Below are 25,307 nucleotides of genomic sequence, written 5' to 3'. Positions count from 1 at the left end.
TAGCGCAAATAAATTAAATCACACATAATGAGCTTTAAGGCGTATTTATATTGAAATGCCTAAAATCAGCTGATTTTGTGGAGTTTCAAGAAATGATAATTATTCCTAAAAACCAGATTAGCCCCCAGCCTTATTAAATAGTTCTTTCGATAATAATCTATCTGTTGTCAAAGAAACTGCATTTCAAAAAGAAATTTCAATACAAAAAACGCTAATGTGTAAATTGGGAGTTCTTAATGAACTCTGCATTATATAAGGCTTTGACAAAAATAACCATTATGGATTTTTAACCATTCATCAGTTGAAGACTAGAATTTTTATCAATCACTCAAGATGAATGATTATCTAAATCCAAATGCATATTCATAACAAATTAACACTCGATATCTCTACAGGGCACAGTGACCTTGTCACAGGAAGATCGGTTACCCGCATATTATTTCCAATCCATTAACATCTTCACAATTTCAAGCTATTATGAACTTCGTCTATTACCATGACAACATTAGGCACTTTTCTTGTGAATCTTGGTATTAGACGAATTCGAAATAGCTAAACATTTTGATCAAAAAAGGCTAAAACATATTTATCAGTTATCCACAAGTGCCAAGCTTCCTTAGTACTTTCTATAACTTCCAATCAAGTGCTTGGAGAGCTTATTTTCTTTTACTAATTCTGCATGTCAATTTTTTCTTGAACCCCTAACCCCTTCTTTTAGGTTTTCGAACATTATCAATTGTTTTTGTCAGAGCTCCTCCAATTTCTTCTAAGACCAATTATTTATGTCAGGGCTCATTTAAAACCGTTGTTTATCACATGTTTACATTTCAATGGTCTGAATTTAAATATTTAAACATTAAAATCAATACCGAGAGAATTATGGAATCCTGCAGGAATTAATCTGCATTTAGAACTTGTTATCTCTATTTCCCGATGGATTTCAAGTCTTCTCAATATCACCTGGACTTCCAATGTCAGTTACCAGTTTTAAGATAGCTTGCCAGGCAAGGTAATATACGCCAACTACCAGCTGTCAGAATGATAACAAAATCTTTAGTGGCTTAATAATGAATTTTCAAATAATCTTTAAATCATCCTTCAGCCAAGGCAAAAACCTGAAACAGTTCATCAAGTTAACATGAAATTCAAACATGAACAATGTCTCATCGCTGTACACACAAGGGCAATAACTCGGAAACTGTTGGTTCGATTATTACCAATTTCTAACTTGACCGAGATCTCATCATGCATATCTAGTTTCATCAAGATTGGTTAAAATCTGTAGTCTCTGTCGTGCCTGCAAGCCGAATTTGACAAGTTTTTACTAAGTCAAGGGCAATAACTCCGAAACCCTTCATCCGATTGTTACCAATAACGATCTCGAGTGAGATCTCATCAATATAAACATGGATAAAAACTGTAGTTTCTATTGTGCCGATCGAAAATCGAAATTAGATTCGTTTTTACTGAGTCAAGGGCAATAACTCTGAAACTGTTCATCTGATTATTACCAATTCCGAACTTGACCAACATTTCATCAATATATAGATGCATACAAAGTTTCATCAAGATCGGATAAAAACTGTAGTCTCTATCATGCCTACAAGTCAAATTTGACGAGTTTTTACTAAGTAAAGGGCAATAACTCTGAAACCGTTCATCCGATTATTACTAATTTCGAACTTGACCGAGATCTCATCAATATATACATGTATACCAAGTTTCATCAAGATCGGAGAAAAACTGTAGCCTCTATCGCGCCTACAAGAAATGTGAACGGACGGACGGCAATATACGTCCACATTTCCATGTGGGCGTATAGAAATAGAAATAGGACATCTGTTTTACTAAAGACGAAAATTTAAAATAACTACTAGATTTGAAGCTATCACAATTTATCATTTGGTGGTCATTATTTGAGTTCGGAAGCACATCCTGCAGCCCCTAATTTTACCAACACAATAAAATCAGCGAAAGTGGAAACTGGGCACAGAATCTTACTATGTCATCTTGATTATAAATGTATCAAAGTCTGAACCCCAAGAAAAGCAAACATCTACCTAGTAGAGCCCATTCTATATGTAGTTAGAATTCAATCCTTTCAAAAGTAAAAGGAAATCCTTTTTTAGAAATGTAAAATGTGCCAGTGCCACAGTTTTTTTTCAAACAAACGAGTAGAATAGTTTTAGAAATTTTAATAAAAAAATTTAACAAAAATATATAAACTATGAACATGTTATCTTCATGTAGTTTTACAAACTTGACTTAAAAACATGAAATGATAATGAAAACCTTTCATTTCTACTTTGACAATACTGGCAAAAACTTTATGTCAAAAACTCTTATAAGAATGAATAAATGTCCATAATAATTGCTTTTGATTACTGATACTTCTTATGAATTATTTTTAAATGACCAACATAACAATAAAGAAATTGACATGTTGAGAATATACTAAATTAATAAAGCTTGAATTTGAATTGTAGAATGTAAATCAATGAATATTATTGGTTCATAATAAGTTCCTGCAATTCTACTAAGACTAAATGTTTGATGACATCACTAATTTCAAAATATATTCTTTATCACATAAGGACTTTGCAATTTTTAGTGGAATTGCAGGAACCACAGATGTCTGATTGAAAATTGGAATGTTGCAAATAGATGCTATCAATGTCCCCGATACACATACAAAATTTAGAAAGCCTCTTTATAATTCCTTTATAGGTCATGATCATCCTTTTCTCCTTTGCTGAAATCCAAGTTATTAAACAGTCTAAAATTGATATCTTTCATTATTATACAGTCAACTAATGAAACTTAAATTTCCAATTTTAATAATGATTTAAATTTAATAAGAAAGACTATAAGGTGGCATGGGTGTAGAATATTACATGATCACTGTAAAGACCTAAAAAATGTTTTGAGATCACTTAAGATATGCCAAGCTTGAAAAATAAAGCAACTTAACAGAAGTTGTGGGATGTGTAACAAACTGAATTTATAAAATACCCATCTAAGCAAATTAATATTAAATAATCATTCTAATTAATTATAAAATATTAACAGTAATTAAAACAGTAACAAACTACTAATAAAACTAACTTGTTAAAATTTCTATCAAATTTAACCACTAATACTAAATAATTCTATTCTAACTAAACACTACAATTAGAAATTGAATTTGTAATTTGATTAGTTAAAAAATTGGTTGGCATTAATTTAATTCCCATTCCAAGAAAAACAGTAATTTGTCTTAAAAGTTATTATTTGGATAAGGCAGTTAATGTTTGAAAATCTTAAAAAAAAACAAAAAACTTATAAACACAACTAGTGTTCTACAAATAAGGTTTAATACAACATAGATATACAAAATATAAATTATCAAATTGTAAAAAATAAAAGCATGGTTCGAAATTAGAGTAGGAAGGGTTATTTTGATATTGACTACATAAGCAAAATAAGAAATGATGTGATTAGAATGTATATAGTATAGTCAAATTTCAATGGTTAGCACCGACAAATTCAGTACTTTACAGAAGATAATTGGTAAGTCTATGTGAAGACTTTATGATCAATATTCACAAAATTGAGAGTATAACAGATGGAATTGCAGATATTCCCTGAGCTTAAATAGAATAATAGTTTCTAAGATTTGCTGTTATTTGTTCTTGCACAGTAGTATCAAAAACAGGCAGTGTTAACACACAGACAGCACCAAAATCATAGCACCATCATATATTGCAGTTTGTCTGTGACTGTTCCAGGTTATAAGAAGAAGAGTCTATCTGATAGAGCTTCTGAGAAATCTTTATGGATACTCTGTCCAACTAAATATGCCAATTTATGAGCATACTGAAAAGATAAAATTAATTTATAACTAAAAAAAACAGATTAAAATACAAATATGGATGCTTCATTTCATTTTTCAGCAAATACTCTGTTCAATAAATGATCTCTTTTTGTGAGCAATGTAGAATTTCATTGTTAACCCTTTGAACCCTGAGTGTAAATATCATATACTATCATATATCCTGAACTCTAAGTAATAACAGTAAAAGCATATGACGTTTTGTATGACGTAACAGCTGCTCGGGTATATATTGCGTTAGTGTGTGGCCTGTAAACCGGCTGCTAGGATTGAAAGGGTTAATATCATATCTCTGAATTTGCACATTTTCTATTTGGGACGAGGAATTGGGAGTTGAAAAAGTAAATTAGTCAGTGACTATGTTCCTATCAGATGTGACTAGAATTCATTGAGTAACCTGTAATTGAGATATTACCTGACATGGAGCTGGTACTCGAACAGTTCCTGGCCAATTATAATACAGATGTGTCATCTTATAGGTTAATCTCTGCATTCTATCAACAGTTAAACCGGTACCATCATGTACCACTATATAATGTGTAGGAGACACTGTTCCTTGTCTTACATGTTGACTTACTAAGAAGAAATCATACCTGAAACATAGAAAATGATATTTCAACAATCTATCCAAGCTGTCCAGATAACCATTTCAAAACAGGTCAGATCAGATGAGCATTATCAAATAGTTTGAGTTAAATGCTTTTTTTATTGGACTCAAAATCTGAACTTGAAAGAATTTTAAAGAGGTCTTTCTAAATTTTTCAAACATCTGTGGTTCCTGTAATTCCTCAAAAAATAAGAATTTGATGACATCACTTATATCTCTTAAGGCCCTTCACAATTAGTGACATCATCAGACACTTTTTAAATGGAAATGCAGGAATAACAGACATCTGACTGAAAAATGGAATGTTGCCGATGGATGCTTTCAGTGTCCGCAATACAAATAAAATATATAGAAAACCTCTTTACAATCCCTTCAAGCCTAAATATTAAGTTTATGAGCCATATTGCAATTAATATATGAATGAAATAGACTTTTAAATCAGTCTTTCGTGTTTATTTAGCATTTCTATTAGGATTATTAATAAATAGAAACAATACAATTATTGTCTAAATAATATATAATGCCTTTAGCTTCTATTAATTAAATTCACATCTTTGTATTTCCCATCATATTTATTGGCATGACATCAGATCAAAAGAAAAAATAATAAACTCTGTTTTGAAACACTTTTTGGCTCAAGGCAGAAATCTTTTGTAATTTGTTTATATAAATATTAATTTGAGTAAATGTTAAATAACACGAAATCCATTCAAATTCTTTTTGTTAAATCTAGCTAGACCCATGACACAATGAACCTAAATTAAGGTCGCACACGCTAAAAATCAGATAAGTCAAGAATATCTAAAGTGAAAGCATTAACACTTCTTGTGTTCCATGAAAGGTTCTCACAAACTATGTGTAAGCTTACATACGTTGAAACTTAAAGGGATTTGAAGCTCAAATTTCATTTCCCTGTACAAAAATATTGAAACCCACAATTTAAGATGATTTGATCTACTTATACCAATATCGGAAATTTCTAGGAAAATTTTTAATCAACAACCTGCTGGTCTGAACTGAAAAAATAACACCTACTCAAACTAGATCTATACTATGTGAACTTTTATTTCAGACATATACTCTACCGGAAACAAAACTAAGATAATCTTTGATGTATAACAATGTCCTAGTAAGTTAGTTAAATTATGTCTGATTATATGTCTTGTCAGTCAACAGATATAGAGGCACTAATCTTTGATCTACAATTACAATTGACACTTATAATTACTGAAATGACAACTAGATGGATCCTCTCTTTATAGGTTATTAATACCAACAACAAGCACAGTAAGCTTTGACTTACAGGGACAGTTGTACCATTTTAGCCCATGTATATAGACTTCTATACTAGAAATGTACGAAAATTGCATAATTCCTTCAAAAATATCTCAAACTAGGAATTTTACTCCCTTTTTTATCTATTAATGATACTGAACAATTTATAAAGTTTAGACAAAATCTGTCAAGAATTGAGCCTTCTATAGTGTTTACGAGCTAAAAATTTAATGCGTTTTTAAGAACAAGGGCATTAACATATATCAATATTGTTTTTTTATTTTTAATAGGTTCATTAAAACACTCAATCCAAATTTCTTCAAAATCCACCAAAAATTGTCCCTTCTAGAATGTTTGCCAGCTAAAAACTTAATGAGTTTTCAACAACAAGGGCAAGAAATCATATCAAATTTTTTCTCATGTGGGTATAAAAATAGTGCATCCATTGGCCATAAAATGTCACCACTGAAGTGATTGATTGATGTTTTTATACAGGTTTTTTTAAACATGCTAACAAAAATACATATATTGACAGTAAGCACTTTGCATATCAGTTACTTTGATATATCAGTAATACAAGTTATATATCTAAACTTGATATTCACAATGATGTTGATGGACCTCAATTTTAAACAGGATAAAAACACAAGCCATGAGTTGAACTTTACTAACATTCATACCAAGTTTCATCTAAATTTGTCAAGAATTATGCCTTCTACAGTGTTTACAAGCTAAAAATTGAACGCTTTTTCAAGAAAGTCAGCCATAACTCGTACTAAATATTTTTTCGATTTTTCTGATTTTCGATAGGGATCATCGTTGGGTGATAACAAACATTCGCACCAAGTTTCGTAAAAATCTGTCAAGAAATGCCCCTTTTAGAGTGTTTACAAGCGTTTCAAGATCAAGGGCAATAACTCATACTATATATTTTTCAATTTTTCTGGTTTTCATCCTTGGGAGTAACAAACAACCATACTAAGTTTGTCAAGAATTGTGCCTTGTAGAGTGTTTACGAGCAATTGTGGACAGGCATGGATGATGAAAATATAAAAAGATTTTAACAAATGATTTTTAGCTTTTTTATCGAAAGTAATTTTGTGTCTTATACTGTTATATATAAGGTTTCAGACGGTCACCCACGATATACTAGTGTTTGTAATCAACCAAGGATGAACCCTATCGAAATCATATGCAAGAGTTTCATTTCTGAAAAAGTGTGTTGAGTTTAAAAAAGTGTTATCCATGCACAGATTTATGATCTTTTGCTTGGTTTAAAATTAAATAAATTGTGAAGGATGTTAGATCATTGGTTTTTCCTCCCGTAATGATGTGCACCCACAGTTAAAGTAGCCATTTTATAATCATCTATCTACAAAAATCAATATGATCTTCAAGACAAATAGAGAGGCACACAACCACAAAAACTTGTAGAATGCTTTTATTTAATCATCATTGATACACTATTCCTTTAATTTTAAACAATTATATAGTGACTAGAATTTTTATAAAAGTTTTACTCAATACTGTGTGAACTAATTTTCACCATGTGGACATACCTTTTGTTTAAGGTGCATTGAAGAACATATCAGTAATATAGAGAAACATATTGGTACTAAGATAAAGATATTCCCCTGTCCATTGTGTAAGAAGGATATATTCCAAACGGTGGTGCAAAGGAGTTTCCTACCAACTTTATACTTATGGTACAGATGGTCAACCAACAAACAGAAAAATGTAAACCTCTTTCAACAACACACCCAAAATGTCACCAACAGACAGAAAAACCTGAACCTTCCTCAACAACACACCCAAAATGTCACCAACAAACAGAAAAACCTGAACCTTCCTCAACAACACACCCATAATCATAGGGGGATGGATTATTACTGTACTAATTGTAATATAGTACTGTGTTCCAAGTGTATATTAGGACTACACAAAAACATGAAACACTGGATTTAGAAAGTGACAAAACACGGAATAAAGCCATAGAAAAACTTCAACATTCACAAAAATCATCCAAAACAGAATCAAAAACTTGGAGAAAACTCGATCTTCATTACTAAAATCATTTGAACAAATGAAATCTTTGTGTGAGGATTCTTGCGTGACTGAAAAAACTGAGCAAATTGTTTCAGATTTACGACAAAGTTGTGAACTGATTAGAAAAGACATCAGGAAAAATTTGGAAGAAAATAGGAGTAAAGTAGAAGATAGAGAAAAGGAAATTACAAGTAAAATAAATAGATTACAAAGTAAAATGCAATCAAATATTTCACCTTCAACTAAAACAACATTAAACATTTTACAAACATTGCCTCGTTTGAAAGAAATAGAAAAACAGGGTGAAAGTAAGAACTATTATAATCTATATATACAGTATTTACAGTGGGAGGAAAAGGATTCTAGTTTAGATATGGATCAGTTAGGGTCGGTTATTTCTAAAGAATCAACAACCTGATATGGAGTTGTAGTGCAGGAAGGTTTTATGGTGGTATGTATTGTGGTATTAAACCATTATCAGTTAACAATTCTAAACTAAAATATTGTATTATTGATTATCAACTCAGTTTATTGAATATTGATGATGACAGTAAAACTTTAACATATACAGATAGTAACAAGAGATTTGATACAGATGGAAGCTATTGTGGTTATATGTATCCTATCACCTGGCCTCATTCACTGATAAAAACAATGGCTATTTAAATTCTGACAATCAGTTTGTAGCTCAATGTGATATTATACAGATCAGAGAAATATCATTGAAATAGTGTTAATTTAGTCATATCATATTCTCTGGTCTAAACTCTTAGTTTGAGATATTTTTGAAGGGTATTTTATGATTTTCGTACCTTTCTAGTACTCCTGAAGACTATTTATATATTTTCAAGACTCAAGTCAAACCCCAAAATGCCGCAATCTGATATTATACAGAACAGAGAAATATCTAGAGTTTTGTCAGTATCATAATTTAAAACCTAATCTACTTTTTCATGCAATCAACATTCTATTGAGTGAAAATTGCATGAAGAGTATATCAATCATATGACATTTGACCGACAACTAGTGTTAGTTTCTAAATTAGTTATCATTTGTATACTATTATAAATATCTCTGTTCTATATAAGATTATATTCAAGAACACTGCTTCTGTATGTCTTACAAAGATTATAAGATTATATTTCCTAGAATTTTGATATTTTTCTATAAACCTTATAGAGAGAGTTCTCTCCTGTTCATTTATATATGATTTATAAATTTGTATTTTATTGTAAATATATAAGATATTTTCTAGAATTTTGATATTTTACTAAATCTATGTGTTTGATGATGTTACTAATCACAAGGGGTCTTAAGTGATAAGGCATAATATTTTGCAATTAGTGACATCATCGAACACTTAGTTTTAGTGAAATTGCAGGAACTACAGACATCTGATTGAAAATTGGAATGGTGCAAATTGATGATATCAGTGTCCTGATACACATAAAAAATTTAGAAAACCTCTTTACCATCACCTTTAAAGAACTGGTATATGTCAAGAGAACACACTAAATATTAAACCCTCGTTTGTTAATCTTTATAATGAAACGCTAGCTATTTTGAGTTTTTTCCTGAATGCATTTATTTCGATATCTTTAATTTTTGGTCAAGATTGGTCTCATAACTTTCAATAAAATTCTACTACACAAAGAGTCCTCCTACTGTACAATATTCTAGTTTATTCTATCTGGCTCCTGATCAACGAGTTGCTAACTTTGCTGATGCACATGTAAGTCCTCATAAATTAACCCACATTTCTAAACAGGCTATCTTGCTAAGGATTACATATATTAGAATCACTTGTCAGCAGTATGAGTTCGAGTTCTATATAAATAAAAATACGTACCAATCTCTTCTAGTTATAGAATGATCCATTACAGAGCCTGGTGGGGGATTCTCCATTTCATTACGGCCCTAGAAAGAAAGGGATTAAGTTGAGATCTGAAGTTCTTAAATGCAGATTTTGTGCAATAACCGTAACTGCGTTTATGCTAATCCAACAAATATGGCCACACAGGAAAATAAATCGCACTTAATTTCCATAAAAGTAACATTCTATGCTAACCCAAACCTAGACATAATTACATCTGTAGATCACATAATTTGAGGAACCGAAATGGCCAGATATAAGCTTATGCTAATGCATAATATTAATTTAGGTTTCATCACCTATGAAATGAATTCCACAAATAGAAATACTTTATATTTTGAAGCTTTAATCAGACAATACTGGCAAATACGGTCAACAATCCTGATACAGTTTTAACTTTCCTGAGAGCAAGTTGTAGTTTGATCGACTTAATCTGAGCCAATCAAACACAGATAAATTGTCTTACTTTTAATACTATACAGAGTTAATTATAGAGAATTAGAAGGTATAATTCTCAGTGGGGAACCTACCTTTAAAAATAGTCTAGTGTTAATTCTCTTCTGTACTATAACTAATGCCATGTTTGGATTGTAATTGGGAAAATGAGCAAAACATGTATGTAATTGTTTGACTTCATAGTCTGCTACAGCTCGTAACTGTCCATCACCAACACCATCTCTATATATCACAATCTTATCAGGTAAACAATGATTGACCTATAATACAATTAATATACCTGTATTTCAAATACAAGATTTCTGAAACGGTTCAGGGTTTCAGTCTAACTTATAAATAATGGTTGTAACATTGCATTGAAAACAATGTTACAAAGGCACAGGCACAAACAAAATTGTGTGTCATTAAGAAATACTTCCAAATATGTTGTTGGGGTTAGAATCAACTAGTTGTAAGGATGGGACAGTAAACCAAGATCTTTTGTGCAACAGGAAAAAATCTTTGGAGGATTCTGTCCTAGGCTAACTTGTCCGTTGATCAAAGGTCAACTTCCCTTTCATGTTTTTAGGTATTGTAAAGAAGTTTTCTAAATTTTTTATGTATATCAGGGACACTTATTGCCTTATGTGAAGCTTATTTTGTGATCAGTGACAACATCAAACACTTAGTTTTAGTTTTTATTATCAGTTTCCCCGATACACACAAATTTTTTTTAGAAAACCTCTTTACAATCCCTTTTAGTGTTGTTATTGAACTGTTTATCACAACATATAGGTTAATCTAGAAAAACTCGTTCATCTAATAATCAAATATAATAAATCAGTGTAGTATAATTACCTCATGATATTTACGTAAGGCACTGATCAAACATATCTTTAATCCATCAATAATCTCCTGGTTCTGTCCTTGAAAATAACACCGACTGTAATATCTGGTACAAGCTTTGTTCATACTAGCTACAAATCCAGCAATAGATCTTTTACCTTTAGCTACATCATGGTACACATCAATACCAATAATCATTACATTTTTCTATAAAACACAACATTTTCATTTCTTAATTAATGTACTGATCATTCTGAACTCAGGTAACTTTCTTTGTTCCAAGCACAGATCACTGTAGCTATCAACCTCCATATTGAATTTATGGTTTAATGGATTTATGGACTAAAACAGACTTCATTATCACAGGAAAGTGAGCAAGCATTTCTCAGAAATTACTTTTTGATGTCCATTGAATTTTCTCATTCAAAATTGAGGCTAAATATGGAAGTTGTCTTCTATGGGTCCAGGGAATATCAATTGTGGTAGGGGCCTATTTTGAGATTCATAATTATGTTTTAAAAGAGGCACTCCACTATAGAAGCACCGGCCTAGATCACAAGTAGAGACATTGATAGTTAATGAAAGGGGATCTAATTGCCTTGGACAAGAATATGACTTAGATTTTTACTTCTTTTGTAAGCAGTTACTAAAAATTTCCTATAGATGTTCGGGAATTCATCTTGGAGTTCAGTCAATGACATCTCGGACTGTGTCAGTATTTTAAAATAGAAATATGTTATATTTACCATTGGTATTTCAACAGCCCACAGTTCACCACCTAATTTACAGTTAATCTGAAGAGCTATTTTAGTTGTTACACTACGCATCTTCTGTGGTTGGGAAATAGTTTTAGCATTGATAACCTTAAAATAAAGTGTCAATAGATTTAGTTGTCTCAAGATAGATCACCTACTCATTCTAACCTTTATAAATAATCAAAAAATATATTCCAATTTTTAATTCTACCCAGACACATGTAAGAATATTTAATATATTTCATAACTTATAAACTTATAAAGGATTAAACAAATGTCAAATATGTTTCACATCAAATGTCAAATTTAAATAATATATGTATATACCTTACCTGAGATGCTACTGGTTGTTCACAGCAACATAATTTCTTGATAGCTGAATATCTATCATCTCTACTAGTAGGACATATTATTACTACCATTTGTGTCTGGAAGAATAAAAATATCAAGACATGCTTAAGAATTCTGGAGAAAAAAAAACTTCATTGCCTAAAACACTTAACCTTAATGAATAACAATTAAGATAGCTTTTACAATATATATATATATATATATATATATATATATATTAAATATATCATATTGGGGTTAAATGACATTGTTATTTTACTATTTATTGGAAACGCCAGAAACAATAGCCAAGCAGATGAGAATCAAACACACTATATATACCATTCTACAGATAAATAATAAAAAAAATTGAAGCATAATCAGATTAAACTTTGTTAACCCTTAAAAGAGATGGTAAAATAGTATTTGGGCTGGTGAAATTGGTGTACAAGGTTTTGACTAAATCTCTAAAGCCTTGTGAAGGATTTAAAACCAAGAGAAATCCTAAGGTTAGATTAATCACTCCGATGCGTTTTTCAAAAACGTTATATTGCTTGGTCACCAAGTTTAAAAAAAAAACCAATCATATTACTTACCGTTGGTGTAATGACCTCTCTCAAAGTTCTAATAAAAGTTTCTGTTCGGTCATCTACCAGTTTACGTTCTTTAGGTGAATGTATCATAATACCCATCTTAGGACAAACTTTACTCATCATTTCAATAAAACCTGAAGCTTTAGATATATCTCTAGCAGTAGCTAATACAACCCAATCTTTTAGTTCTACAGACACTAGACATCTATTATTAGAGGATTCCCTTCCCCAATCAGCATTCTGTACATCTCTAGCTACATATCTATCAAAATGAATATTTTCTACTGGTAACAATCTTCCTTGCATCTAAAAAATACAATTAATGAAATGTGACAAATTTTGGCAATAAATTATTTAAATTGCAAGATGAATTAGTTTTTTTCTTTCAAAAATTTCATTTATTGGATTTCATTTTATCATTAATTAGAACTTTTAACAAATTTGCTTGCAATATGAAAAAAACTTACATCTATTGTATTACAGTCTAATTCTAGACCCCAGTTAACAAACTGTGAATTAGCTTCTTTATTATTTCTAACAGCATCTAAAAACTTCTTCATAGCCATTTGTCTTTGGGCTGGGGTCACTCTTGTGTGTGAGGCAATATCCTATGAAATTAAAATAGAAATACTTAACCCTTTTAAATGTGATATATGCAGAGACCTTAGAAGAAGCAGCCATTACCAAATAATGTCACATTATGTTATAATGAAGCATACACTTAAGACATATTACTCCAGATCAGGGTATTTGACTCTTTTAATTCATTCACACTCAATGTTCAGCAGTTAACTATAGATAAAAGAAGATAAATATGTATCGTCTTGATCATGTCATTTTTAAAGTTTGATCTGTATAACGATTTTAGAAAGTTCTGTTGATTTTTATTTGAAAGTGTTTCACTTACCTTCATCAGTCTAAAGTCTGATCTCATGGCATCTGATAAACCTGTCATATAACATAACTCTGGTACTAAACATATGAACTCTTGTTTAGCTTCTGATTCCTGTAACAAAAATTCAGTGAATGTCAATTTATGCACAGAAAAAGCAAGAAAAATATAACTGTACAAGTTAATATAAAATTTGCTATTATGCTTACAGGATACAAGGGACACTGAATTTTCAAGTCCGAAAAAAAGCTAACAGATCTGTCATGAAGTCTTTGATATGAAGAATTTTTTTAGAAGCAAATAAAATATTATACTGAATAAAAGTGGAAGCCATGCAAAATGAAGTCGGAAAATAAACTTACCCCTGGCATACGTTTAGCTCTAGGTCTATGTAATAACAATGGTTGTTCTACATCTGTTATAGTCACATTGTAATTTGTTCTAAAAAATAAAATAACAATTTTTTTTGTGAAAACATATTACAAGTGAACATAGTTATAGAAATTGCAAATTGTGGTATTTCAACAATGGCCTTCTTGTCTTTTTTAGCAAAATAATTTCTGCTAAATAGTTGCAAATCATGTATAAGAGAAATTGTTATTCATATCTTTTGTGTCTATAAGAAGTGACAGCATCCTTTAAAGTATCATTTTAGGAATTTTCTCATGGATTATAATATATAAATTTCCCCAAAAACAGTTCTTTCAAAGAACAAATTAAACACACTTACTTGTAATAATCAACAAATGAGATTTCTTGTCCTGTTTTACTAGCTGGGAATGTACTTTGTGGTGATTTATCCCACAATAGATCATCTATTTTATATGTTTTATTGTTGTACCTTGTTAACACTATATTACCCAATACTAATTTAGTTATCTCATCTTTAAAACCTTTAGGATTATTACGTACTACAGCTTGCCTGAAAGAGAGTTAATACTAGTCCATAAATTGATGTACTGGTAATATGCTTGAAAGGAATCAAATAGAGTTGAAAATCCCAGTTTTCAGACCTGATTGTGTTAATGAAGACAGGCAATGCCATGCAGTGTGCAATGGGGGAACACTTTGCAAAAGATCGCGTTCATTCCAAAAATTTACTTCCATTATACAGATTCAATGAATTAAAGTTATAATCATTAAGTGGATGGACATTTTTATTCTATGCCCATATAAAAACATAACGTGATTCCCTAAACAAGATATAGAAATGATATTTTCAAGGCATACTTACATGACATCAAGAACTGTTTCTGTACGTAACACTCTGTGTGAAGCATCTAATAATAACATTAATCCACCTTCTTGTTCTTGAATAGCAGTAATATATCCTGGCCATACTTCTAATCTGAATTATATAAATTATAAATAGTCAATATTCAGTGCATGAACTAAATTGGATTAGTATTTGAATACTACTTTTACGATGAAGCAAGACTGGGATGAAAAATACTAGTAAATAACTTACTTGTGTTGAGGTACTGATGATGGTGTATGTGGATTATAATAATATCTACCAACTTGACATAATTCTAATATACTCATTACTCTACAACAGAAATCAAACATGTTAGTTATTAAAATCTTCTATCTAATAGACTAATCTTACCTCCTTAAACAACACAGGAAGAGTCAATACCCAATGTAACAATATAGAGTACACAAAAGCTGCAGATAAAAAATAGAAGCTACAAGAGTATTTTCAACATGAATATGTAATGGCGATACAATACAAGTGTTGATACAGGTCGTATCGTGATACAAACATGCATTACAATTAAGTCAATAAGTTTAATGATTCATATGAGTGGGACCTTACCTTCTAAGTAAAATATTATAAACCTGAGTACAAAATTCTGGAGGGACTACTTTAATCAGTTTTATTGTGAGTGTAATATCTGCACCATCACTTCTTCTCTTAGATACCAATATAGTGTTCTACAAATACAATATACCAAACATGAAGTCTATTATGGAAGGGAGACAACCCCATAGTAACACTTCAGAGTGTACCCACAGAAAGACAACACAATTGACAAATAGTTCAAATAAAAATCCTCCTGTGGCCAGTCACGAAAATAAGTTTTCAATATAGGACTTCGAGGGTATTAGCAATGCCAGCGATGTCACTGAACAGGAGCTATAGGTCAACAACAAGAATATTCTAGGAAAACTCGGCTCTTGCTTCATTAACTAGAGTCAAATGCAACTCTCTTCTAACAATAAAGCCTTTCATACCTGGACAAATGTCAAACAACATAAGACTCACTCAAACAAGCAACATTGACATTCAATGCAATCAACATAATGTGTAAAGCTATGATAAAAACAAGATAAGCACCAAAAATAAACCGGGTATACCTCTTGAGGAAGTTTCTTAGGCAGGAATAATAAGGCACCATCAAAAGCTTTAGTTTCTCCTATAACAGCTTTATGTTCATTGATCATACGACATCTAATAAATTTACTGTCTATTTGTGGATTATATGATACATGGTATTGATATACACCTTCATTTTTACATTTAACACGAATATAGTTAGCTGACATAGGCAACCTGAAATAATTCAATTCATATAGTCATCTAAGTTCTGGAAAGCTCTGGTAATAGAGGTTTGGATTGTCATCTGCAAGGTGATTAGGTGCCATTGACTAAAATCCCCCTAAGGGTGAGACAAATTCTGATGCCAATATAAGTATATCAGAAAGTTGCCATAGCCTTGCTTTCAACCTCTAATATATATCACAATTAAGCTCTCTACTTACACTTTGCCATCAGAACCTGACTTATGGACAGTAGCAGATCTTTCTCCAACATCAAGTCGTGATCTAGGTGCTGTAGAGGGAGGTGGTGATCTTGGTAATGAACCCTCACTAGATCCTGATCCAGGAGAACCTTGACTAATTTTAGATCCTGAACTAACGGGTGTACCAGGTGCTGGAGGTGATGTACTACCTTGAGGTGATGGAGGTAGAAATGTACTTCGTCCAACTGGTAAAACGGGAGCTTTGCTATACAATGACAAGAATAACATTATAAATATACAAATTGAAATGAAATTTAGCTTTCCAAACGAGTTCAATGAGTCAATCTTGCAAAGAGCTACCAAATCAACATAACCCACTGTTAGGGGATATATTGTCCCATTCAAAGTCTGGAGTTATTTTCATGTCATCCCTTTAATGTTACTAGAAGCTATCTAAATCTGTGCAGTAATTAAACCCAAACAAAATGACAATAATTAATTCAGAAAGTAGTCAACTTACCCTCTTAACAGTGACTGAAAGTCTGCTAATCCCCTTCCTAATCTGATAGGTGGCTGAGCTGTGGGTACACCTTAAATTGCATATCAACAAATTGCAAACTAGATAACTTCAAAATCGCCAGAGTTGCACAATGACATGTGCTATAATTGGTGTCCAAATTGCTTGATAAATATATGCATTAACTTAATTGGTGGTTTATACCAACAAGAGTAAGTAAACCATCTTTTTATCTGATTTATCTGTAATGCAAGGATAAAATGCATTGAAAACTTTGATTAGGTGGATGCCAATAACTACTTTCACTACCTTATTTAAAAAACCTTTGCTACCTGTGCAGTATATCAACTCACCTGTTTGTAATGATGTTAAAGATTGTTGTGGGTTTGGTAATACTGGTGTAGACCCTGTTTGAGGTAAGGCTTCCTTTAAATTTTTGAGTAGAAAACTACCCCTTCCCATAGGACGGAATGCTGGTTGAGCAGTTGCTGCTTGTGTTCCTGAGGCAGTATTTGTTTCTGATATGTCTTGTTTTGATTTCTGAAAGGACAGCAAATGATTTAAGTGCTAAATTACAACTGTTATTCAGATTAGATTGTCAGAAATATTGTGATATTAAATTGTAAGCCATCACATTGGTCTATGTTGAAAATGACTTTAGATGTATTCAAATCAATAAAAAACACAGGCAGTCCCACTATGAGTGGCTCACCTCCTCTTCTATTTGTCCTGGTTTTCTGGCTGGTTGACTCAACGCTTTTAATAAAGCCTGGCCACGACCACCCCTTCCTAACCCTCCTGATGCCATTACTTTCTTTTTTCTGGTACTTTTAGTTAATTTCTGTAACGAAAATGAATGAGAATAAGTTAAGTCAATAACCTTTTTTCCTGAGGATTTTTCATCTCTCATTGATATGGAGTTATGTAAATTTTTAATCTTCTGTTCTGGATTCCAGATTGAGCAAGAAAAATCAGTGTACATTAAAATGTTTGCCATGACAAACATATAAACTAAAGAATTTTTTTTAATTTTCAAGCATTGCTTGACATATTGCAATTTTCCCGGGCTTTCCATTTATGCGCCAACAAGCACATGCTATGAATCGAATCCATGCCAACGACAGTCATCCATCCATTATTACTTCATCGTTTGCCATATCAGTTTTTCCTTTGACAATGATAGGAGTTTGAAAACGCACATAGAACTGCGATTAGCTTTGAGTAGAGCATCAGTTAAGACATTCAGTACATAATATTTGAAATTGCATGGAATGAAGCTTTTGGATAATGACACTTTCATCACCTGCTGATATCCTTACCTCTTCTAAACTAGGGGATTTTTTTCTTAAAACTTGAAATCCCCGGATGAAGAGTTACCTTCTCTTCGATTTCAGACCACAAAGAAAGCATGTGTCAAAGTTCAATTATTAAAAGGAAGGTTTTTATGAACTCCTTGATTCTTTATTAATATTTAAACAAATAGGCAACCAAGAGGCTAAAATTTGTCCCAAATCTGCCCATATCCTTGGACTTGATATGGCCTGCCTATGCATGGGATACTCCTAGTATGCTTAGAGCCAGATATAAAATATCTTTTTTATGGGTGTCGCTGTGACCCACTCGAGGGGCGTTAAATAGTTTTTGAATATAAATAATAACCAGACTTATACAAACAGAATTTTAAGTTGATAATAATGGTACATTCTGAACACGTTGAAATTTGAATAAAATAAACACAGCTACCTTTATTGTCTTATTTAAATGAACATCATGTAAACAATTCCAATTACTATGTTCTATGTTTAGATCGGTTGAAGTGTGAATATGAAATTTGTTGAATTATTGAAAGTTCGTTGTCATCCAAGCCTTTAGAATGAAATGATATTGACAGTTTTCAATGGCTAGAGTGGGATAGCGATAGAAAAGGTATCAAAAAGCATTTGAAAATTAATATTGCTTTTAATTCAGAATTGCCTTTTGGCAATTGCAATTATGTTTTCTTTCAAGGCCATAGCCTAATATAGTTCGCCATATTTGTGGTTGACTTTCAAACGTACTAAAACTATACGAAAATCGCATAATCCCTTTACATATATGCCCATACTTATGTCTTTTTATATTTGGTGGAGCCTCAAGAAAAGACGAGTGGCCATTTTAACTTTCAATTGCGGATAATTCTCGACTTACATGGAATCAAAAGCTCAATTTTCGACGGTGAGCTGTAAACACTATCACTGATTAGCTATGAAAATTCTCTTCTCTAAGATTATGATACGATTGGTCATAAGGTTGGCAAAACTTCAGGCTATCTTTAAACTGAACAGAGAGAGGGACATTTTTATACTTACGCAACATTATCAAGTTTTTAAAACACCTGCACGTCAAAATTTTCCACTACATTAATCAATAATAACTCTATCCATACAACGTAGGAATATTAGCCTATAACTTTTCTTCATCGATCACATACATTATATATCTAAACATAGACAAGAAATATATACCACTTTGATTAATTCCTGAATGATTGACGACGCTCTATGGATAAAATGGAGTTTTACGCCCTTTCCACCTTATTAGCCTATTAGAAGAAGCATCTTTTTTTTCAAATTTCAACTGTAAATGGATTTTGCACCCGAACAAAAATATAGGCTATATCTTGGGCTATGTCTTGATCAATTCTCCAATTTATAATAAACTAGTGTCCAAAAGAAACGATACCACCTGTTTGCAACGACATAAAAGAAAGTAAACAATGCAGAAGTTTAGGATTGGTGTTATGCTTTTGAGAAATCCTTTCACAACATCTGTACAAAAATTTCATTTCAATAAAATCTGTACAACCAATATGACAAGCCTTTAAAGATGGGTGGGGTCAAAAAAAAGAACATTTCGTTAGAGCACTGATCACAGAAACAACGGGAAATGTCACACCACACGTCACAAAGTCAAGTCAGTAGCGGGTATGTCCACCGTGAGCATCAATACATGCCAGAACACGCCTACGGACTGATGCCGTCAAACGTCTGATGACGTTGGGAGTGATTCGTTGCCATTCCTCGAGGAGACATCGTTCCAAGTCCTGGACGTTGACTGGAGGCACACGGCAAAGTCGGATTTGCCGATCGAGGTGGTCCCATAAGTGCTCGATGGGATTCATGTCCGGTGAACATGCGGGCCATGGCAAAACCTGTACGTTGGCGTTGGCAAGGAAGTTCTGTGTCAATCTTGCTGCGTGTGGCCTTGCATTGTCATGTTGGAAAAGGAGTCCACGAGGCTGTTGCTGAATAAAGGGCACCACAACAGGCCGTAGGATGTCATCAATATAACGCTGTGCATTCAGGTTTCCACGAATTACGACAAGCCTCGTGTTGACGTCACCACATACGAACGACCGGACCTGTTGGATAAAGTTAGGCGCCAAACGTTCAACAAATCGTCAGTATACAAGCTGTCATCCATCGTTTTTGAAGATGAGGAATCTGCTCTCATCAGAGAACATAACACGTGCCCAGTCCCGCCGTTGCCAACGTCGAACTCGCCTGGTCCAGATCAGTCTGTTGTTCTGGTGTCGAGGCGTGTCAAGGATGACGTGGCCGGATACCATACTGCCGTAGTCTCCTGTAGACGGTCTGTCGACTGATCCTGTGTCCCAGTGCTGTAGCCGCCGTGGACGTCGCTGTTACGGTGCGGTTCCTCAGGTGTAATACCCGGATGTACCGATCTTCATGGGGCGCGGTTACTCGTGGTCTTCCACTCCTGGGCCTGTCTGACGTCTGACCTGTCTGACGTAACCGCTACATCAACCTGGTGATAGTGATGCGTGTGCAGCCCAACCTTCTGGCGACGTCGACGTGTGTCGCTCCTTGTTGGACCATTCCAACGGCTCTCTCTCTGTCGATGGCTGTCAAAAGTGGCATATCTTGTGTTCTTTTTGTTGCTGTGATATCAACGTGTCTGATGAGCCGTTTTATACAGTTTTTATGCACGTGCAGAACATGCTAGACAGGGAAATGTCACTTTCACGAAATTTACGTTTTTTCCCGGAAGTGATCACGTGTTCCCGGTATTTTTATCGACTATGCTGTGTTTGGGATGTGCAATACGAATTGGCATGTTTTTAAATTAGACAATTCACTTAGTAAAAAACAATTTTGAAAATAAGTTGGTATCGTTTCTTTTGGACACTAGTTTATGTACACTATATATTGTAATATATCATGGATAGGGGTAACATGGGCATAAACCTGTTCCTCGATCCCTTTAACGCATCAATAAAATATTGTATTCAAAAAATCGGGTAAAATCGGGTAAATTTAATTTGAAACGCGATATAGGCCTTTGGTCATGTTCACTTGAAAAGATCGTCCCTGTTATTTTTCGAATTATTTAAATAAAATGAATAGTTCTCTAAACTATAACCTGAATATTCACACTGAGCTATAATTGGTTTAAAATCTCACTATCCAATCAACTATTTTTAATTTATTTTTGTTCTACTGAGTTAAAATTCATCCCGAATGACACTGATTGGTGATAATTAATCTAATCATGCAGCACAATCTGAACATTACAGTCACAGATTGTTCGGAATTACTCGTATCTCACTGGACAAAAATCATGGATTCTGCCCCAAAAATTTACTGACTTGAGAATCGAGGTTTTGTTGTCTCGTTTGTTTAGGGATTGTGAGATCGCCTCCGAAAATCTAAGCTAAAACCCCTGACTTTGCAATTTACAAGCGAAAATGTCAGTATTGTACCGAAAAGTCAAGAATGTTTCGATCAACAAAGGTAAAGCACGGGTTCGAAATACATTTATCGTAATCACCCAGACTGAAATTTTTTGACCTCGGTGAGTTTCATTTAGATCGCAAGTAATTCTCCTTTCAAGGTTTATAGAGGTAGAAAACTTGGTGTACTGACAATACATATCAGCAATTTGATTGAATTGTACGCAAACAAATTGACCTACAGCTAATCAGAGCCCTCTACAGAAAAACACGTATCGATATAACTGCAATTGTCGAGTTCTCTGAATAGTTATGTTTACTAACTTACAAATCGAACTACAAAACAATCGCTGCATTAAGAATTTTCTATGAACACCGAGATGTGTTCTGTTCAACAGGCGTTCTTTAATAGTTTGGGACTATTACTGTTATCTTTAGACCTATTAATTCTACCATGGCATATTAGAAGCACACGTTATTGCATGTAAGAAAATTTTATGGATGGATAATTCTAGTATTTTTATTATTATCAACATTGTCTTTTGAGAACCACATCTGTCCATAAAATTATACCTATTTATCTTTAGACCTGTTTAGCACAAAACCACAACATCAATGGTTTTGTTGTGTAAAAATCTGTTTGTTGTTTGGCACGATATTTTCGTATAAGCTTCCCTTATAATTGTGTTGTTTTGATATTTAATCCTCTTCAACATAATGACAACTCAATCATTCATTCTTATTCCTAAACCCTTCCTACAAATCGGCTTTCAGCACTATTTCTGTTGTTTCAAATCTTCTTAACTTTGTTGGTTAGCCTAGATATTTTCAGATAAGTAGTAAAAAGCACCTTTATTTATATGAAATTTGAAAATAGGGCTATTGCACAATTAAATCATTTTACATGCATAAATAATTAATGTACATAGTCACAACATATTCACAATGTCAAGCTATTACGAACTTCGTACTTCTACCTTGTCTGCAATAGTCACCTTTCTTGTATCACGGAAGCTTGATAATGGAGCGATTAGAATGCATTATAGACTAGCGAATACAGTCAATCAGAGGCCTCAACAGAACGTCTGTGGACGCACGTCGAGGGATGCTGGCGTTCAATCCGAGATACAAGAACAGTGGTTATTGCAGTCAAGGTATAAGTACGGAGTTTGTGATAGCTTGATATTGTGGAGATATAGTTCAGAATGTCTGAAAGAAGTCAAAAATTCAAAAGCACTAAAAATAATATGCGTTTCATTTTTTTCAGGGGGCGCAAAATATCGATCTGTAAACTACCCAATCCTAAGCCCAAGAACCCCTTAAAATGGCAATGCTTTATTCCTCCATTCTGGAAGGTACAACAAGAATAAACTACACTCATGACACGACTAAATAATAGAATCTATTGCACCGGTTAAATTATCATTAGGCGAAATGATCTTTTACAAGGCATTAAGCTACTAGAACTTTCCTGTTGTCGGTCGAAAAGAAACTGCTGATGATTTAGTGGTTGATCTGCTACCAGAATACGAACCGTCAGATCGACTCTGACTCCAATTATTGGCTCTTTCACGTATCAGACCAAGAACTTTGCGTGTACATACAAAGGATACAAAGATAAACAACCCTTGCAGTGTATTCAGGATTATAAAGATATACAAGATAGCCGGATGGTTGTACAAAGGCACCAGAAATCCAAACAAATAGGCCACCCCCATCACAATAGTCAATCTAACGTAAATAGAGAGCATGCTTTTATCTTCTTTTCCCAACAGACGAACAGAATTTTTCTGGGCCGAGTAGATGGTATTGGCTGCGATCAGAAATAAAATGACATTAGCGATTAAGACCAATAGCGAGGGTAATCCAAAGAAAACCAATAGAGCATTTCTTCTGGTAAACCAACAAATTCCTTCTCCGTAATGTGGAGAGAAGTCGTCTGCGATTTCAGTTTCATTCAAGATGGTGGATAAAATAACAGGTATGGAGGCCATGATGAAAACGTAAAGAACATAAAAGCGGAATCTTGTTGACCGTTCACTACTTCCACCAGCTTGGTGATAAGCAAAAGTATACCATACGTCTATAGCCATAACGTTCATCCAGAAAAACGCAACTAAGAAAAAATAATGCATCATAATGGCAAAAGACTTGCATCCAGCGAAATTCTCTCGCATTGCAGGACCTATCAACATGGTAAGGTAAGCTAGTATTAGAGAAATACATAAAGATATCACAATTTTCCCAGGAATATTCCTCAATGATTTAAAACTTAAATATACACAAATAGTTAGAACACATCCTATTATAGATAACGTTATTCCTATCACAGATAATATGGCCTGAACATCATCAAAATTATATTCAAGTTCAGACGAAGTATAGTTTTGAGTAAAGTTACTGCAGACGGCAACTTGGTTGCTGTCTTTCAAAAGTTCATATAACTCGGGATCATAAACGTATTTAGAGCTCAATATGACCAGTCTCCCTTCATCAGAAATTTCGAATTCAGATTTATTCAGTAATATGTGAGGACAATCCAAGCTAGTCACTGGATCTGATGAGCTTCCAGAAAAAACACACTGCCCATTCTTGAAGACCATGTTTCTACTGCACAAAGCATCTCGACAAATATTAACAAACGGATCGTAGACTTGATTCTGGGAACATACAATAACTTTTTCTTCGCCTTTCTCTATTTTATTGATATCAAAGAGAATTGAGAAAGGATAAAAATCGACTGTTCGTCTCTGTGGATGTAAATCTGGGCACTGGAATTTGGAAATGTCTGGAATTCCACAAAAACCACAATAGATATTTTTGATTCGAATTTCTCCAATATAATAAACCGGTTGAATTCCTTTCGGATTTTCACACAAATCTCTAATCTTTACATCGAGCCATGATTGCGGGCATGTATCAACTAGGCTGTTGGATTTATGGCACTTCCGAATAAATGCTCCATCAGGTGGGGTCAACTTAGCGATTGTACAGTGGCTTTTGCTTTTTAGCAGTTCAGACATTTTTAAGTTTTTCTCTGGATTGTTTGGGAAAATGAACGAGTCATTACAACCAATGGTTGGTCGCCAGAACTGGTATGGTTCGGAGTGACACTTTGCACAGTATTGGTTTTTATATATGAAACCATTTTCAGTTCCAGACACATTGGACCTGATTCACATAATTCCTCGACTCTGTCTCCATCCCAACTAGATGGACATTTTGTAATCATAAGAATGCTATCGTCAACTAATGGACTGAAAGCACACTCAAAACTTTCTGGATTTATTTCTGGTAAGTTAACGGTCTCAAAATGTCCCTGGCAACAGTCACCAGCAATCTGGCACAGATTATCACAAGCACATGGTAAATAAAGCCCTTCTACTGATGGACATTCCCATTTCATACCACATGAAAAATTTGCAAGCTGTTCAAAAACTGTATCATCAACGACGTTCTGTCCATAAGTAATAGCTGCTTGAAGAAGTACTACCAATAAGAGATACCATGCAGGCCTTCTGTTATACTTCCCCATTTTCATACTGATGTGACTTACTCAGATCATACCATTTTGACAGTTGATTTTGTCGGAATCTCAATCTTTTCCTGAAAACAGAAATACAAATGATATTAAAAGTCAATAATGAAAGGTTTTTCACTGAAATTAATTGCATTTAATTCTGTAAATCAAAACTGATTCTCGGAATGAACTTTTTCACAACGTCAAGCTATTACGAACTTGGTATAAGGCGAAGTTCGTAATATATTTTGACATTGTGAAGATGGAG

At 33.2% G+C, this 25,307-nt stretch overlaps 2 protein-coding genes across 2 annotated transcripts; both read right to left on the bottom strand.

The window, feature by feature from the left end:
• Window positions 1-3,768: 3,768 nt before the first annotated feature.
• On the bottom strand, window positions 3,769-16,073 carry LOTGIDRAFT_210915 (hypothetical protein; the record flags this gene model as incomplete). Its single annotated transcript, XM_009066807.1, has 16 exons — window positions 3,769-3,855; window positions 4,287-4,464; window positions 9,649-9,716; window positions 10,203-10,388; window positions 10,966-11,160; window positions 11,700-11,816; window positions 12,041-12,136; window positions 12,635-12,937; window positions 13,099-13,239; window positions 13,539-13,637; window positions 13,886-13,964; window positions 14,254-14,445; window positions 14,758-14,871; window positions 14,992-15,072; window positions 15,343-15,461; window positions 15,885-16,073. The coding sequence occupies 16 exons, from the start codon at window positions 16,071-16,073 to the stop codon at window positions 3,769-3,771; spliced, it is 2,244 nt and encodes a 747-aa protein (XP_009065055.1).
• A 6,906-nt stretch (window positions 16,074-22,979) lies between these two features.
• On the bottom strand, window positions 22,980-24,122 carry LOTGIDRAFT_108512 (hypothetical protein; the record flags this gene model as incomplete). The annotated part of the gene is made up of 1 exon (XM_009066806.1): window positions 22,980-24,122. One exon carries the CDS (start codon window positions 24,120-24,122, stop codon window positions 22,980-22,982), a length of 1,143 nt encoding a protein of 380 aa, XP_009065054.1.
• Window positions 24,123-25,307: the final 1,185 nt, after the last annotated feature.

This window comes from Lottia gigantea (assembly GCF_000327385.1).
Source record: "Lottia gigantea unplaced genomic scaffold LOTGIsca_8, whole genome shotgun sequence".
In the NCBI taxonomy this organism is placed as follows: domain Eukaryota; kingdom Metazoa; phylum Mollusca; class Gastropoda; family Lottiidae; genus Lottia; species Lottia gigantea.
This window is presented reverse-complemented; position numbering and strand designations above follow the sequence as displayed.